We start from the raw sequence: 15,752 nt of genomic DNA on the forward strand, positions 1-15,752 counted from the left end.
GTTAATAGTATTACTTTCACTATGCATAAACTATATCCATACGCAATAGAGTTAATTGTTTATAAGTAATGAACCAATATGACTTTCTCTTAGAAAATGAATGTGTGCCAGGCATTGTGTATGGTAATCTCATACATTTCAGGAGGAATTGATTTTAAAGGTTCACGACCAAATCTGGAAAAGGAAAAATCCCGCGAGCCAAAAACACAGGAAAAGAGATCTGGAGAACCAATTAAACTTATCTCTTTTACATTATTTATACTCCTGTACAAAGTATTTTCATTTTTTAGGGTCACACAGTACATTCAATATTGCTCTTTGGGCTGTATAGTAGTAGTGGTAGGGGGGATTCTGGGGGGCTGCTCTGCACTGGAAAACACAACCAGAGAGACCCGCTGTGTCCTGCAGGAAAGGAAGCGGACTGGGGGAAAATGGAAGAGGATGAATGCGAGCTCAGGCCCTTGGGCAGCTGCCCCGAATCACTCAGAGCCTTGAAGTGTATAGCAGCAGATTGAAGGAGCGTATGGAGCGTATATATATGGGTAATGGGAGGAGGTGATGAAGACAGGTCCCCTTATAGCTTTGACTCAGGGATGGGGAGCTAAGGGAGGACTGTGTGTATGTGTGACATGTGTACGTGTGGATCTCAGGATGACGACTGAGTAGCAAATGGAGAAATTGACAAATATACTAACATGCCTGTATGTACGCTCACTTGTGCATCCGGATGCTTTGGGAACAGCAGACACATTCTAGCATGTCTCTGGCATCGCTCCGTGGAGCCTTCCTTTACCTTGATGGTGGTGTAGTTGCTGCTCTCCTGGACATGGAGCAGGGTGCCACTCTTGCTGCGGGTGCGGAACTTGACCTCAAGGCTGCTGGGCCCAGAGAGGTCAGAGGTCAAGCCCATGAGGCTCTGGTGTAGCAGGGCGTCCCGTTTGGGGCTCTGGCGCATGGCATAGTCAAGCCGACCAGTCCCGTCCAGCGAGAGAGCCGTGTCGGCCGTGATGTCTATGAAAGAATCAAAAGCACAAGTCAGGGTAAATCAAAGGAAATTATACAATCTGCATCTGAGTGAGAGTCAAATTCACAAGAAGTGTATGACTCAGACTGCAAGCACAGTCAGCCAAAATTCCCCTCCAAAGGGATTCTTACATTTCTCGCAGTTTTTGCCGGTGAAGCCCTCCATGCATTTGCACTGCTGCCAGGACCAGTAGTCAATACAGGTGCCCCCATGTCTGCAGGTGTTGACTGTGCAGGCTCCCTCCAGTCTGGGACATCTACGGACAGACAGACAGACAAGTCAGCCCCCATGGTGGACAGCGGGCCCTCTATAGGACCCGGCAGATGCAACTCCTCCAATACAAAAACCATAAAAGACCCAGGGAATTAGCATATTAAAAGATCTGTCCTCGCCACTATTCACAACAAACTAAAAGAAAAAATCTCCATTCTACTATTCCAAAAAAACTGTACGTCTGCTATTTATATCAAAGATGGCTTTTCAGCGATTCTTGAGGGTTGAGAGCTACAGAGAATGACCAGATATCCTGCTGGGAGAGTTTGGGGGTTAGGGGGTTGAGTAGGATGGAAGGATGTAGGAAAGAAAGAGGTAGGGAGAGAGCTAAACCTGTCAAGGATGCCATGGGATGCCAGGGCCTGACTGGGCTCCAGTGGGCGGCCGTTGACGGCGAACTCCATGATGCAGCCCACAAAGTCGTGTGTGGCGACCTGGCCACGGCGATGAAGGACGGGCTCTATTGACCTGACGCCTCCCACCGAGAGCCGGTTGGGCCCAACGTCCAGGATCCTGCGAGGAGGAGAAGGAGAAGCCGCTGGGGGTCAGCGCCTTTCACAACAACATGGCCCTACAGGGGGCCGGGCCCTCCGCAAATAAACTGCAGCAGACCCTCCTCATCTGCCAGATCGCTCACTCAGACACACAGTCCTCCTCCTATGGATCCAGACAGCTTTTCACTCTGGGCCTCTCTGGGCCTCTCAATGCTAAACGGTACATGTGATGTCCATGTATGTGTTTACAGACACTATGGTTTACACAAGCCAACGTGGATATGCAAGGGTTCATTGAGAACAGTCGACATGATGGATGGGTCCACAGACTGTTCCATTATTTGCAGAGACATAAGATATTGTTGTATTGTTGATATTTTCAACTTCCCAGAATGAGAACCAATAGTGACCAATGAGGATGTTTGTATAAATTGAAAGTGGCCAGAAACAGCTACTCTGACAGTAAACAGCTTCAAATGGCATTATGTTTTTTTCTCTCAAGGAATTATATTTATTTACTACAGTATACCATGGAAATAAAGTGCTATTTGCATCTGGAAATAAATGCTTCCCTTATAGTCTCTTCTACCGAATTGAGCCTTTCACTATGTAGTTGACAGCTGGGTGTACGTTGCCAGGATGGACTGTGTGGTAAGCTCTATGTAACGTTATGTGTTCTTACCAGTCAGTATGGACAGCCACGTTGCTCACAGCACAGTAGCCTGGCTCCTGATCGTCCCCACACAGGTCGACTGTCAGGGACGCAGCCTGAATGACGAGAGGAGCAGAGACACGGTCACGCACATGTTATTCTGCTTTAACTGTACAGCACACATACAACACAAAACAAATGACCACACACGTTGCACCTTCCTGATGGTTGTACCAGCACAGACAGTAATATCTTACTCAGATGAGCACTCCAGTTTGCAGAAAGACAGACAGACAACAGTAAATACAACTACATGACTGATTTTGTAAGTTACAATGAATGTTATTTTCGATAGCATACTGTATTTGAAACCATCATTATGAAGACGCAGTAGACCTACATGGAAATCTAAAATTCCCTAAGATATGACCTTTACCGTTAGCCAAGGCTAATAATTGTTCTACTTTCTCTTTAATTCTGTGGTCTCTGAAGCTTGACTGAGGTGAAAAAAAGAGGTGGCAGGAGAAATGAAAAGTGTGTGAACGTGTTGAAAAACCATGACAGCATGCTCCACATACACCAAGATCTTAGGTAAACACGGAGCGGCCTGCTCGGAACGTGAGCACAAATCATCCAAGAGATGCCAGAGAGCGTGACCCCACCCTCCCATCCTGCGCTAATTGCTAACACAGAAACGTACAATTTACGAGGCAAAAAAATAACAAGGGAAAAAAAGATTCATTTGTCTCAGGGCTTTGTCGCTGAAGGGCGAGAGCTACCCTTCAGCGCCAGATGGGCATTTTATTAATGCCTTTCTCTCAAATCAAAGCCCTTGCAGCCAAACCACAGCGTACACACACTGTCAAGTGTCTCACATGACTGGCGAAGGGTTTTCTGGAGGAAACACCCTCTGAAAATGGATATAAAATGTGACAAAAGACCAGGAGCATTGTTTCTGTTTGCTTCACTTTCAGGGAACAGGGGAAACATCGCAGATTAGTGATGTCACAACAGAAGAGGGCGGAAAAGTGTCACTGGAGAGCATCCTTTTCCAACGACCAACCTTCTCGATGACAAATCCATGCTATTGTCTTCCATTCGCCATGATTATTTATGTGAGAACGTCAGGTTCTAGACTTGTTGAGGATGAAAACAGAACGTGGATGCTAAAGGGTGTGACTAGTTGTAAATGATTTATGTGAGGGCTAAAACCACTCTCATTCCTCACAATGGGAAGGAATAGGAAATAAGGCAAAAATAGCCTTGAGAAGAACGTTACAACAAATTTTGCAGTTAAATTGCAAATGATTGTATTACATATAAACAACAGTGTCCTTGACTCTCTCGGTGTGTCCTACATTACTAGGACTATGACTGGTGTCTGCTCAGAATCCAAATGTCACGTTCCTGACCTGTTTTCTTTTGTCTTGTATTTATTTAGTTGGTCAGGGCGTGAGTTGGGTGGGTTTGTCTATGTGTGATTTTCTATGTTGGGATGTTTGTGTTCGGCCGGGTATGATTCTCAATCAGAGGCAGCTGTCAATCGTTGTCCCTGATTGAGAATCATACTTAGGCAGCCTGGGTTTCACGTGTGTGTTGTGGGTGTTTGTTTCCGTGTTTGTATTCGTGCCACACGGGACTGTTGTCGGTTGTATTCATTTTTGTTATTTTGTTTCATGTTAGTGTTCAGTTTTCGATTTAATAAATTATCATGAGCACTACCCACTCTGCGTGTTGGTCCGATCCATGCTCCTCCTCGTCTGAGGAGGAGAACGACTATGACAGCCGTTACACCAAAAGTGGAGGAACTGAAAAACGCCCTCCACAGGCACAGCCGCGGGAAGTAGGGGTGCTGAGGGTGCTCGTCAGCAGAGCGGAGAAAAATAAATAATACGCTCTGTTTTCGTTCTTCTAGCTCGGTTAAGAACCTCAACATCGTAATTCCTCAACCTACACATAATATTTGCAGCGCATCGCATTTCTCACTACATGTTGTGCACCTGTCTATCCTGTCACTCTCTCAAAGCTGACAATTTAATGATTTTGCCAGTTTCCTATGAAATCCCAGTGCATGATGGGAAATTACAAATCTGAAGTCCAGCAGGAGACGTATACAACTTTGGACAGGCTGGTATTTTTTTTAGCCCCACCACTGAACAACTGGCAGAGAAACAACTAGATTTGGAGCAAATAGAAGGAATTTCAGAGTCTGAGGCTATTTTGGAAGCCATATTGTAAATCACAACAAGCAATCAAATATAATTACAACTATGAAAAATATATGCTGAACTACCAGTGTGTGGGCAGTTTAATTATCATCTCACGGTGCAAAAAAAAGAATATGAGGCCAAATTTGGACGCTGCTCTCAGCTATAAAAACCCAGGAGGTCATAACTGCTATTGAAACATAAACTAGTCTTCTATATAGGCCTACATGTGGGGGCTTTAGAATGTTACTCTACATTTGTGCAATTATAGGCATAAAACCATTGACTTCAAACCAAATATATTTTCCAACTGTTTATGGTGCAAAACAAATAAAAACAGCTTGGTAATAAAGCCATATATAACAAAAATGCCTCTCACCATTCCAGCTCGCCTTGCGATGACTGTGTGGAACTGTCCATCTGAAACTTTTATCATGGTGATTAGTTTATAGGTCCCGCTTCCCAAGTTAAACGAGAAGCGCATCCGTCCCTCAAAGATCTCCAGAGCCAGGAATTCCGCCTTGTCTCCGGTCTGGTTGTCATGGTTGTACATGAGGAGAGCGTTGCTCTTTAGTGTGGCAAACTTGATGTAGATGTAGTTGTTGTTGGGATCCAGGCTCGGAAACTCCATGTAGGACAGCTCCTCAAACCCGTAGCTGTTGAGTTCACAGTGTTTTCCAAAGACCCCTGAGGAGGAAAGGAATGAAAAAAATGAAACAAGGATGTCATGAATAATTCACCATACTGCATCTACAAAATCAGCACATAGTTGAGAATCTGTTGTCATCCGCTATCATAGGCTAACCATAAGGGTATCATGCTTAGAAGAGAGAAACAGTTACACAACATACAGTATGTGAATAAATGTGACATGGAGACATGCTATCCACAGTGTCATGCTATCCCCAGTAATTTTGCCAATCCAGATAGTTTTCAATCACGTAGCAGTTTCCTCTAAGTTAATACTTACCAAATGGACAATGACAGTTATACCCATCCACTCTGTTCTGGCAGGAGCCGCCATTAAAACATGGGTTACACTCACAGTGATTGATGATGGAATCACACGTTTTTCCTGGGTTCACAAAACAACACAAATTAAAATGAACGAGGTGGGAAGACGTGGGGCAAACACAGGAAGACGTGGGGGCAAACACAGTTCATGTTGTTTTTCTTCCTATGGCACCGTCACTGATGCTTAAAATCACAGAGGGTCTACGCCATAGTTTCCCAAACTCAGTCCTGGGGCCCCCCGCTAGGTAAACGTTTTGGTTTTTGCCCTAGCGCAGCTAGCTAATCAAAGCTTGATGAGGAGTTGGCTATTTAAATCAGCTGTGTAGGGCTAGGACAAAAACCAAAAGGTGCACCCAGGGAGGGCCCCAGGAACAAGTTCGGGAAAGCCTGATCTAGGCCATTGTAATCTTATAAGAGTTTCTTTGAAACTTGCATGTGTGAAAAAGTTCAAAAATATATAGAGATTTTAGAACTGCAGATTTCATTGGATCTCTGAAGCCAATGAATTAAAACATGATGAATAACATAAGAACAGACAGAACAAGGTATGCAAGGGGCGACACTGACAATGGCCTGCAGATTGATGTATTTTTAAGCATTTTTAAGACTCCTGTACCATCAGAAAAATGATTTCACCACAACCAGGCATGGAAAATGGGAAGTGTGGAGTTCAACAGGAGGGCATGCAAACTTCTGTAAGTCAACAGGTGCAGTTCTTCAGGAGGGCCATTTGTCTTGATGAAACGACAGGGTGTGTGGTCATTTGTTATGGTCATAATCAAAAAAGACAGTAATGACTGGTGCTGAGGCAACATGTCTGCTGTTGATCATTGGAAATGTCTATAGCCAGCAGCTGATCAAACAGACATGATTCAAACTACTGTTCTCATTTATGCTTCTCCATGTGCACTCCCTTCATCACACCATCAAATTCAAGTAGGGAGGGAGTGATTTACACAAAAATAGAGTGGATAATTATCTATAGTTCACTTTTTTTTTTATTATCTTTAAGGATCTGGAAGGATCAAACTTTAATACATACTAAACCTCTCAATGTTCGAACAAAAGAAAGATGAGCAGAGCCCTAAATATAAAGAATATGCTTAAGTACTGTAGAAAGAAAGGCATGCAGAGGAATATGAGACTATATGAGACTAGTGAACTGTGTGCAGTCCACAGTAAGGCCCTTACTGGGGTCAATTTCGCATCATCCCTTTTATTAAAGTAAACATGACAAGCTGATATGCATCAAAGCGGATACCCCCCAACTTGTAATCGTAAAACCAAACAGTTTTGGGTTTTTGGCAGTCAAGCCTGTATGCTAGGGTTACAACACCTCTTGCATTCGTTTGGAGGCAAATATTGTACTTGGACAAAAAAGCGTGAGTCATGTGCAGTGTGTGTATACTTGAGCCTAGCTGAACATCTGTGGTTGTGTTGCTCATAAAATCTAAATGGCTCCTAAGGCGGTGTACGGTACCTGCAAAGCCAGATTTGCAGAGGCAGTTGAATCCACCGGGGTAATTCTGGCACAGCGCTCCGTTCTTGCAGGGGTTGGAGAGGCATTCATTGACGTCCCTCTCGCAGGCCATGCCTGTGAATCCCTCTGGGCAGGTGCAGGAGAATCCTCCCACCAGGTTGTGGCAGGTCCCGCCATTGTGACACGGAGAGGGCAGGCACTCGTCTATATCCATCTCACACAGCCCCCCTGCGTACCCTGGTCTGCAACTGCAGGCGTAGGGCTGATGGGGGTGGTTTGAGACAAGGATCACCGGGACACTATCCTCTGTCTTCATATCTGGCCCCACGCTAAGGCGCCTCTTGCAGCTGCCCCCATTTTGGCATGGGTTACGTGTGCAGGGGTCATGATCCACTGAGTCTATCTGCACACCGCTCTGCCTGTGCAGAACATCTTTGATGCTCTGAAAGAAGGTGGCAACTCCACTGGGGTTGACATACTGTCCATGGCTTCGCTTTATGGCAGCCATCAGGAATGTTTGGTTGTTGAGTTCAAAGGCGCCATACAGCTGTACTCCAGTGCCAAGCCCTGCCAGCTGTGAGTTTGCGATACGGACAAAGCTGAGGTAGTGATTGGTGAGGAAGGTGGTAACCCCCTGGGTACGGAGGCGAATCAGGATACTATTGTCCACAGTGGCGTTGGTGAACCCCATGAAGAAGACCCGGACGTTACTGCTGACAGAGCCGTGGACACCATCACTACTTCGGACAGCTAATTCGAATGTTCCGTCTGTTGAGCGGGCCTTTGAATTGAGGTCACAGGTGCCTGTTGGGATGGTGAACAGACTGGATGAAGGAGGGGTCAAGGAGCAGTGGAAGCTGTCCTGGATGTCTGGGTCTTGGGGCTTCACAACCCCAAGGGATCCTCCGGGGAACATGTTTCCGAAATAGTGGATGAAGATCTCCACGGAGCGTGGCTCTGATGGGTTATCATTCTGATCGTTTACTTTTACGTGGACCGTTCCAGTTGAGGACATCTGAGGGACACCGGAGTCCTTAATCACCACCGAGAGATAAAAGTCGCTGATCTGCTCCCTGTCAATCTCTCGATTGGTGGTCAGCACTCCAGTGGGGCTGAGGCTGAAGTAATTACTGGCTGAGCCAGCGCTGAGCAGACTGTATGAGAACGGACCTTGATTGGGTGACAGGTCTGGGTCGGTTGAAGTAAGAGTTGCGACATCTGTCCCAGCTCGCTGGTTCTCCATGACTTCTGCACTCACCGTCTTCAGAGTAGGACCGTTATCATTAATGTCCTCCAGATTCACAACCAGGGTGGCATTTCCAGTTGCGGAGGGTGAGCCAGAGTCCACAGCTAGCAGAGTCAGGCTGAACACAGGAGTGGTTTCCCTGTCCAGCTCAGCTGCTACAGACACTTGGCCAGTCTGGGGGTTGATAGTGAAGACATTGTTCTCTAAATCTGATGCTATGGAGTAGGAGAATCTGCTCCAGCTTGGGACAGAGTCAGAGTCCTGGGCACTAACGAAGGTGACCAGACTGCCAGGGGAAAGACCCTCACTGATCTGAACATCATACAGTTCCTGGCTGAAAACAGGAGGATCATTGGCATCCAGGATTGTGATGTTCACAAAGACCTCGTCAATATCAGCCCCACGGATGCTTCCCGCATTCTTCGCCAGGACTTTGAGTGAGATCTTTTCCTCTTTCTCACGATCGAGGGGGCCTGTGACATAGATTTGTCCTGTTTTCCTGTTGATGCCGAAGCCCTTTCTTCTGCTCTTCCCGAAAATTAGGTAGTAAACCACTCCGTCATCCCCTTGGTCACGGTCACTGGCGAACACCTCTCCCACCACTGTGCCTGTTGGAGCTGCTTCAGATATTTCGAAGTAATACTGCTTTGAGACAAAGCGGGGAACGTATTCATTGGCTCCCTTGAGCTGAATGTTGACATTGGCAAAACTACAGCGCTCCTCGTCTGGGACATTGAAGGCCTTCACTGTTAAGTGGTAGACCTGCTTAGCCTCGTAATCCAGGAAACCCTGGGTGGTGATTACACCTGTGTTTGGATCAATTACAAAGAGGTCGCTGTCTGACGACTGGATCACGTAAGCCATGACGGCATTGGGCCCTGTATCTCTGTCTGTGGCATTCATTTTCACCACCGTTGTGCCACTGGGAACGTTCTCCTGTACCACAGGGAAATACTCATCAGGTTCAAATATAGGTGAGTTGTCATTCACATCGGTCACATGGATTGTGACCATGACGTAGCTGGTCTTTGCGATCCATCCCCCGTCGTTGGCTGTCACTCTGAGTTCATGCTTTTGCTTTTCCTCAAAGTCCAGATGATTGGCCAGAGATAGGACTCCTGTTTTACTGTTCACGGTAAACAGGCCCTTGTCATTACCTGTGGTGATGTTGTATGTAATAAGCCCGTTCATCTCTTTGTCCTTGTCCCTGGCAGAGAGCGTCCTGATGGCTGTCCCCACGGCAAGGCTCTCAGGTATGGTAGCTGTGACTTGGCTTTGGGAGAACTCTGGTGTGTGGTGGTTCTCTTCAGTGACTGCCACTTTCACAGTGGTTCTAGCACTCAGAGGGGGGTTCCCTTTGTCTCTGGCTGTAACATCCATGAGGAACACCTTGTTCATATCTGAGGTGAGTGAGGAGGCGACAGCGACCCATCCACTCTGTTTATCCAGCTTGAACTTGCTAGTGCTATTTCCTCCTGATATTATGTAATCTACCTCAGAGTTGAGGCCAAAATCTTTAAGGTCAAGAGCTATGACCCTGATAAGTTTGGTGCCAACTTTGACGCTTTTAGTGACAGGGGTAAAGTAGCTAGAGGATTCAAACTTGGGTGGATTATCATTACTATCTACTATGTTTACAATGACTGTAGTTTCACTCATCAATGGCTTGGTCGCACGGTCTGAAGCAGTAATGATGAAACTGTGCCGATTTATGTTTATGTTGCTGCCAGTTGAGTTTTGATATTTTAAATGCTGCTTGATAAAGATTTCTCCCGAGCTTGAATTGATCCTGAAATATTCTGACTGGGATCTGATGAAATAGAATATTTTGCCATTGACACCTTCGTCGGGGTCGGTCGCAGACACCTGAGTAACGAGTGACCCCACCTCTGTAAGCTCAGGGTAGTCCAGGTAGTAAGATGGCCGACTGAATCGGGGAGCATTATCATTTACATCCGTTACAAATATTGTGACATCCGTGCTAACTGTCCAGCCAGAGTCATGGGCAGACACTTTGGCAATGTAATGGCCGGTGTCTTCCCTATTGAGTGGTCTACTGATAGTTATGTCTCCAGTACTTGGATTGATAGTGAACGGTAGACTTGCGTCTGTGATTGAATATTTGCTTATGGCATTAGTACCTGCGTCCTCGTCTGTGGTTGTAACCCTGGTGACAGTGTAACCCACTGGGGCGTTTTCGGGCACTGTGGCGCTAAAGATCTTAGAGAACCTGGGAGCGTTATCATTCACATCTAATACATTGATCAGGACTTTCACAGCTGTGCTTTTGGGAGAATTGCCACGGTCGGTGGCCTTCACTTTGAGGGCATATTGAGCTAGTTTTTCCCTGTCAAGAGGCTTGGTCGTTCGGATTTCACCAGTGGCCCGGTTGACGCTGAAGCTGTTCTCCTTGTTGCCGTCGATAATGGCATATTCCAGCTGACCATTAGGGCCGCTGTCCTGATCCACGGCAGACACCATGAGCACCCGCTGAGGGGACAGGTTCTCCAGTATCTCTGCATGGAATGGTTCCCTGTCAAATACAGCGTGGTTGTCGTTTACATCCAGCACGGTGATCTCCACTTTCTCATAGGAGGAATGGGGGGGGAATCCTTGGTCCCTGGCCTCAACCCAGAGCACATATTTCTGAATGTGTTCAAAGTCCAGTGAATGTTTGATTGACAGCTCTCCAGTCAACTGGTCGATGTGAAAGGCATTATCCAGGTTTCCACTGGCGATGTAGTATGATAGGGCCCCACCACGTGTAGAGGCCCCGGTCACTATGGTAACGATTGTGTTTGTGGGTTGGCTCTCTGGGAATGTGAAAGTAGTATCCTTCAGCTTGATGACAGGGAAGTCTCCCCCGGTCACAAACCGAACGGTCACAGTGGTCGAGTCTGTTTTGGGATTGGTTCCTCCGTCTTTCACTCGGACAGTGAGGGTAACCTCCGAGCTGCCTGTCAACCTCTCATTGGCTGTTATGGCTCCTCTTACGGGGTCAATCTTGAACTTGTCAGAGTTGCGGCCAGTTAGAGAGTAGTGGAGCTGAGCATTGAGTCCAGCGTCCTCATCTGTCACCGTCACAGCGAATACCAAGTTGCCTGAAAATGAGAATAAGTGGATGAAATGAGACAAAATACTTCATAATAACTACTGAAAGTATAACAGATATTCACTTCATCATCAATATTTTTCACAAAAGTAATAATTTCATAGGAGTTCATATACAGTACACTTTAATTATTTAATCATATATTATACTGTGTAAGCATGATATAATTCGATATAGAAGAACATTAATATTTGAAATTAAGATGAATTTATCAAATCTGAACCCACCTGCTGTGGTGAAGGCGGGGATGTGTGTGACGTAGGGGTGGTGGTGGAAGCGGGGAGGGTTGTCGTTGATGTCAGCCACCACCACTGACACAGTGGCGGAGCTGGACATGCCCAGGGGCTGCCCCCCGTCTGTGGCCACAACTAGGAGCTGGTAGTTGGCTCTGGCCTCCCGGTCCAGTAGGGAGCTGGTGATGATCTGGCCTGTACCTGGGTTAATGGAAAACTGACCGTTGCCTCCAGTCAAGCTGTAACTGTAGGGACACACAGAAGAGGACATGCGGAGGGCACAGCTTTAAAGAGACAGAGAGTACATTTAATATAAAAACACAGATCTAATTTAACTTCCTTACTGTTTCTTTGGTTTGAAGAAAGCACCATCTATCACGCAAAGCATTACCCAATTCTTAAGGTATCCATCTTAATATTCTATCAGTATCCATCTTAATATTCTATCTTCTTCTATGGAAGTTAGTACTTCCATTTTCTCCTGTATTTTTTCATTCTCACAGAGGCTTCTAATTCAAGCTGCTCTCTGCTGAAGTTCAGGGTTGGAGACACCCCAGAATTCTTTGTGACCAAAGAGCCATACTTTTTTGGTTTCCCAAAGAGGATAGTGTTTCACTCAACTTTTCAGAAGTTTCCAGTAAGTCGCAGACACAAACGTATACTGACATATACATGTACACAAGAGCACATATTTTGAAAAGGCTTCCTAGAAAAGCATTTCCCCTGAAACTGGTGACAAATTATGGAATAAAGTGTGAACACAGACGGAACACAGACTTATTCGGACAACAAACAACCAAACTGTCTACAACCAGAAGTGGTCCAAACAGTCCAGAAGCAGAAGTAAAAAAGCCCAACTTAATGGGCTGTGAGAATTGAAACTAATAACTGATGGCAACTGGTTCTGATTTCCAGTAAGGCCTAGAACCTGTGGAACCCCCGATACTACTTCTGTCATAGCCAATTAACATCCTCATTACAATGTTTTGGGAAAGTGGGGCAAGTTGCCTTACCCCCATGCGCCTCCCCATTGGGGGTACCGGGTCGAGGGGAGGGTGAACAGGCGGGGGTCCGATCTGAGTAAAATGTCCGACTTGGGGTACAGGAGCCCGCCTATGACCCTAGGGACGGAGTGGGGTGGACGTCTGTCTCTGGGATGTACCTTATGATACCATTGAGGCCCACGTCTGCGTCGGAACTGTTAACCAGGAGCACGTCAGTGCCGGTGGGGGCGTCCTCTGCAATGGTGGTGTGGAAGGTGGACGAGGTGAACACAGGGACGTTGTCGTTGACGTCATCTACCAAGACGGTGACCGTACCCGTTCCACTCAGGGGAGGAGAGCCTGGTCATAAAAGGGGGAGGAAAAAAGACAAAAAGGGAATGAGAGGATATCAAAGGACCAAGAGAAAACTCTATTTGAAATACCTAAGGCAGTTCCATATGAGCGCAGTTAGAATATCATTTTGTGTGAAAGATGAGTTATTGTGCGGGTTTATCGTTTACATGCTGAAGCAATTTATATCCTTGCAGGGACTGCACCACAAGATCCCTGCATTTAATCCAGCAAACGTCTTCGGTCACCACCAGTCCTGCTTTCTGAGCCATGCTGCCACATCAACACACAACACGTCAAAAGACATCAATAGCTCTGAAACAGAATCTTTAGAACGTGTCCTTCCCTGGGTCTTGGACATCATAGATGTAGTCTGGTTGCTGAGGTACCGGTATCTATTTTGAGGCAAGCAGCACGCAGTGAGTTACTTTGTGGAAATCGAGAGAACAGAACATGTCTATTTTCAGCAAAAATCTAGCCGTTCTTTCGCCAAGCGAGTGACGAAATAAGGCTCTCCGGGCCCTGAGGGATGGCTTTAAATCAATAGTAGATGAAAACCAACTGCAAAGCAAAAATACAGAGATGTTCAAACATCTGCCTGCTCAAGTTGCCCCTTCACAAACTTCTCTTTAGATGGTCTGTTAATGTAAAGTGTTACCAATGAACTTGTGGCTAATATGCTACTGTATATTCAGCTGTTAACATCAAATAATTGAATCTTGTGCAGCGGTACGGATTAATAATACAATAATAAAATAAACATTTGGAAAGAGGCCATGAATAATCTCTCTTGATCTGGAGCCTGTGCATAATCAAAACATACAGAAACTCCAGAATGTAATGCAGGGGGACAATATGGAGCATATCCCTTAGAGCCAGGAAGGCTCTCTTGATGTGTAAAGATCATGTTCATTAATAACACATGCTCATAAGCCCTTTGCCGCATAACTAATGCTTATCTGCTCATTTGGATGACAAAGGGATTATGGTACGGCGAAGAACCTTATATTTATTGAATGAGCGGTGGGGTGATGGCACTAATGCAAGAAATCCTTCCCAAATACTTATGTTAAATGAAATAACTTCATCTAATACCTGCATATTTAGCTAAATCCTTCATGCATTCAGCTGCTATGATCAGCACAGCAGTTGTTAGCACAAACACACTTCAAATTGTTACAAACACCCCAGACAAAAAACGCATTCCAGTACAAAATAAATGATAACATACACAGCGAAAAAGTCAACAGTTTCATCCCAAAATACCAGGCACAGAAACCGCAAACTTTATACTGGTGAGTCATTACAAGGATGAGTCATTCATTGCTTTGCCTCAAGAAAAGTTGCTAATTTTCACAATTGTATGTTTATTAGCAACTCTAGGCCTTGTTAGACTTTGAAAAGCGCATATGACAAGGTAATTTACGATCATCATGCAGTACATCATTTCAAGCAAGGTGTTTCAAAGTAGAGAATAGGGCAGCCTTTACTTACGAATTTGCTCATTCAAAAGCAATATATTTTTTAAGACCACCCCAAATGAAATGCATGGAACACTGAATACTATAAATAGCATTAATTTGGATTGTCATCATTAAATTACATAACCAGTGGCACCAGTATCAAAACATATGAGTCAGCAAACTGCTTAGTAGTGGGCCGATGTGATTTACATGTCGGTCTCTATGCTTAGTGTCATCACCCATACAAGCGTGCAACGTGACGGGATTGACAAGATTGAGTCATTGTTTCACGGGTTGTTATGGAAGCAGATTAAATGGCTGCCACTCTACAACTGATCCTCTTAATCCGTGTCAGGAGGTTTCTGCATCAGTTTAAGGTAGGGAACGCTGAGCCACTGTTTTCGGGCAAGCTCTGTTTGGCAGACAACAACTCGTAAGAGCCCTGCAATGTTGCCGGCTAAGGATGTTCTGGTCTGCAACTCCTTGACCGATTAGCGTCTTTTAAAACCAATTGACTTTGTCTGCGACAGTCATTAACTCAGTGGAGCATGGATATCTGTTTAATCTATCTTTAAGTAATTCAATGAAAAACATGTTAACGTTTTTCAGCACATAGAATTGGCTCCTTAAAGTCAGAGTGTAGCCATAGTAGTGTCGTAGCATTGTTCCCTTTGTTTGTATTTTTAGGTGGGATACTTTTGGCCTCCGTCCAGACATTTCACTTTTCGGGAGGATGTGAAGTCACCGCCACCGGAGAACCGAAGCAGCCATTGCATTTGTGTGACCCCTGACCTGGTACCAAGCACCCCACCGCCAGCGCACCAGGGGCTGGGTGCTAGGGACAGACTCTGTTACCCTAGCTAATCCACGGGTAAGCCTGAAGAAAGCCCACCCCCCACCCCCCGGCCTTAAACCCCACGAAACACTCCTCTCTGACCCTAAACCTGCACTGAACTCACCCTTGTTGACAGCCATGGTTCAAATGAGGTATTTCCATATCTTTCTGTGTGGATCAGTCCCACACCATCCTACTCTCTCCGCAGTCTACTTCTTAACCTCCCAGGGATCATTGCTATCACATAACAATAGTTTCTTCATTTTGACCTGCTGTGTGTCCATAATGTGTACGTAGTTCTGAAGATCTCGTACTACATTCTGTGGGCTCACAGATTCAGTCATCATGGAATAAAATACTGTGTGCAAATACAAGTATGCAAAGT

At 45.6% G+C, this 15,752-nt stretch overlaps 1 protein-coding gene across 2 annotated transcripts in view; it reads right to left on the reverse strand.

The window, feature by feature from the left end:
- The window catches only part of LOC129858156 (protocadherin Fat 4-like), a 110,702-nt gene that overhangs the window by 6,204 nt on the left and 88,746 nt on the right, over positions 1–15,752 (reverse strand). Inside the window, exons 7-15 of one of the 2 annotated variants that reach the window (XM_055927164.1) lie at positions 12,898–13,078; positions 11,730–11,980; positions 7,145–11,491; positions 5,621–5,725; positions 5,030–5,337; positions 2,474–2,559; positions 1,631–1,810; positions 1,156–1,280; positions 794–1,011 (exon numbers count right to left, since the gene is read on the reverse strand). In XM_055927164.1, the coding sequence (XP_055783139.1) occupies positions 794–1,011; positions 1,156–1,280; positions 1,631–1,810; positions 2,474–2,559; positions 5,030–5,337; positions 5,621–5,725; positions 7,145–11,491; positions 11,730–11,980; positions 12,898–13,078 (5,801 nt within the window). The remainder of the gene's footprint in view (positions 1–793; positions 1,012–1,155; positions 1,281–1,630; positions 1,811–2,473; positions 2,560–5,029; positions 5,338–5,620; positions 5,726–7,144; positions 11,492–11,729; positions 11,981–12,897; positions 13,079–15,752) is intronic. The other variant, XM_055927165.1, reaches the window with a different exon arrangement.

Source organism: Salvelinus fontinalis, chromosome 6 (assembly GCF_029448725.1).
Source record: "Salvelinus fontinalis isolate EN_2023a chromosome 6, ASM2944872v1, whole genome shotgun sequence".
In the NCBI taxonomy this organism is placed as follows: Eukaryota; Metazoa; Chordata; class Actinopteri; order Salmoniformes; family Salmonidae; genus Salvelinus; species Salvelinus fontinalis.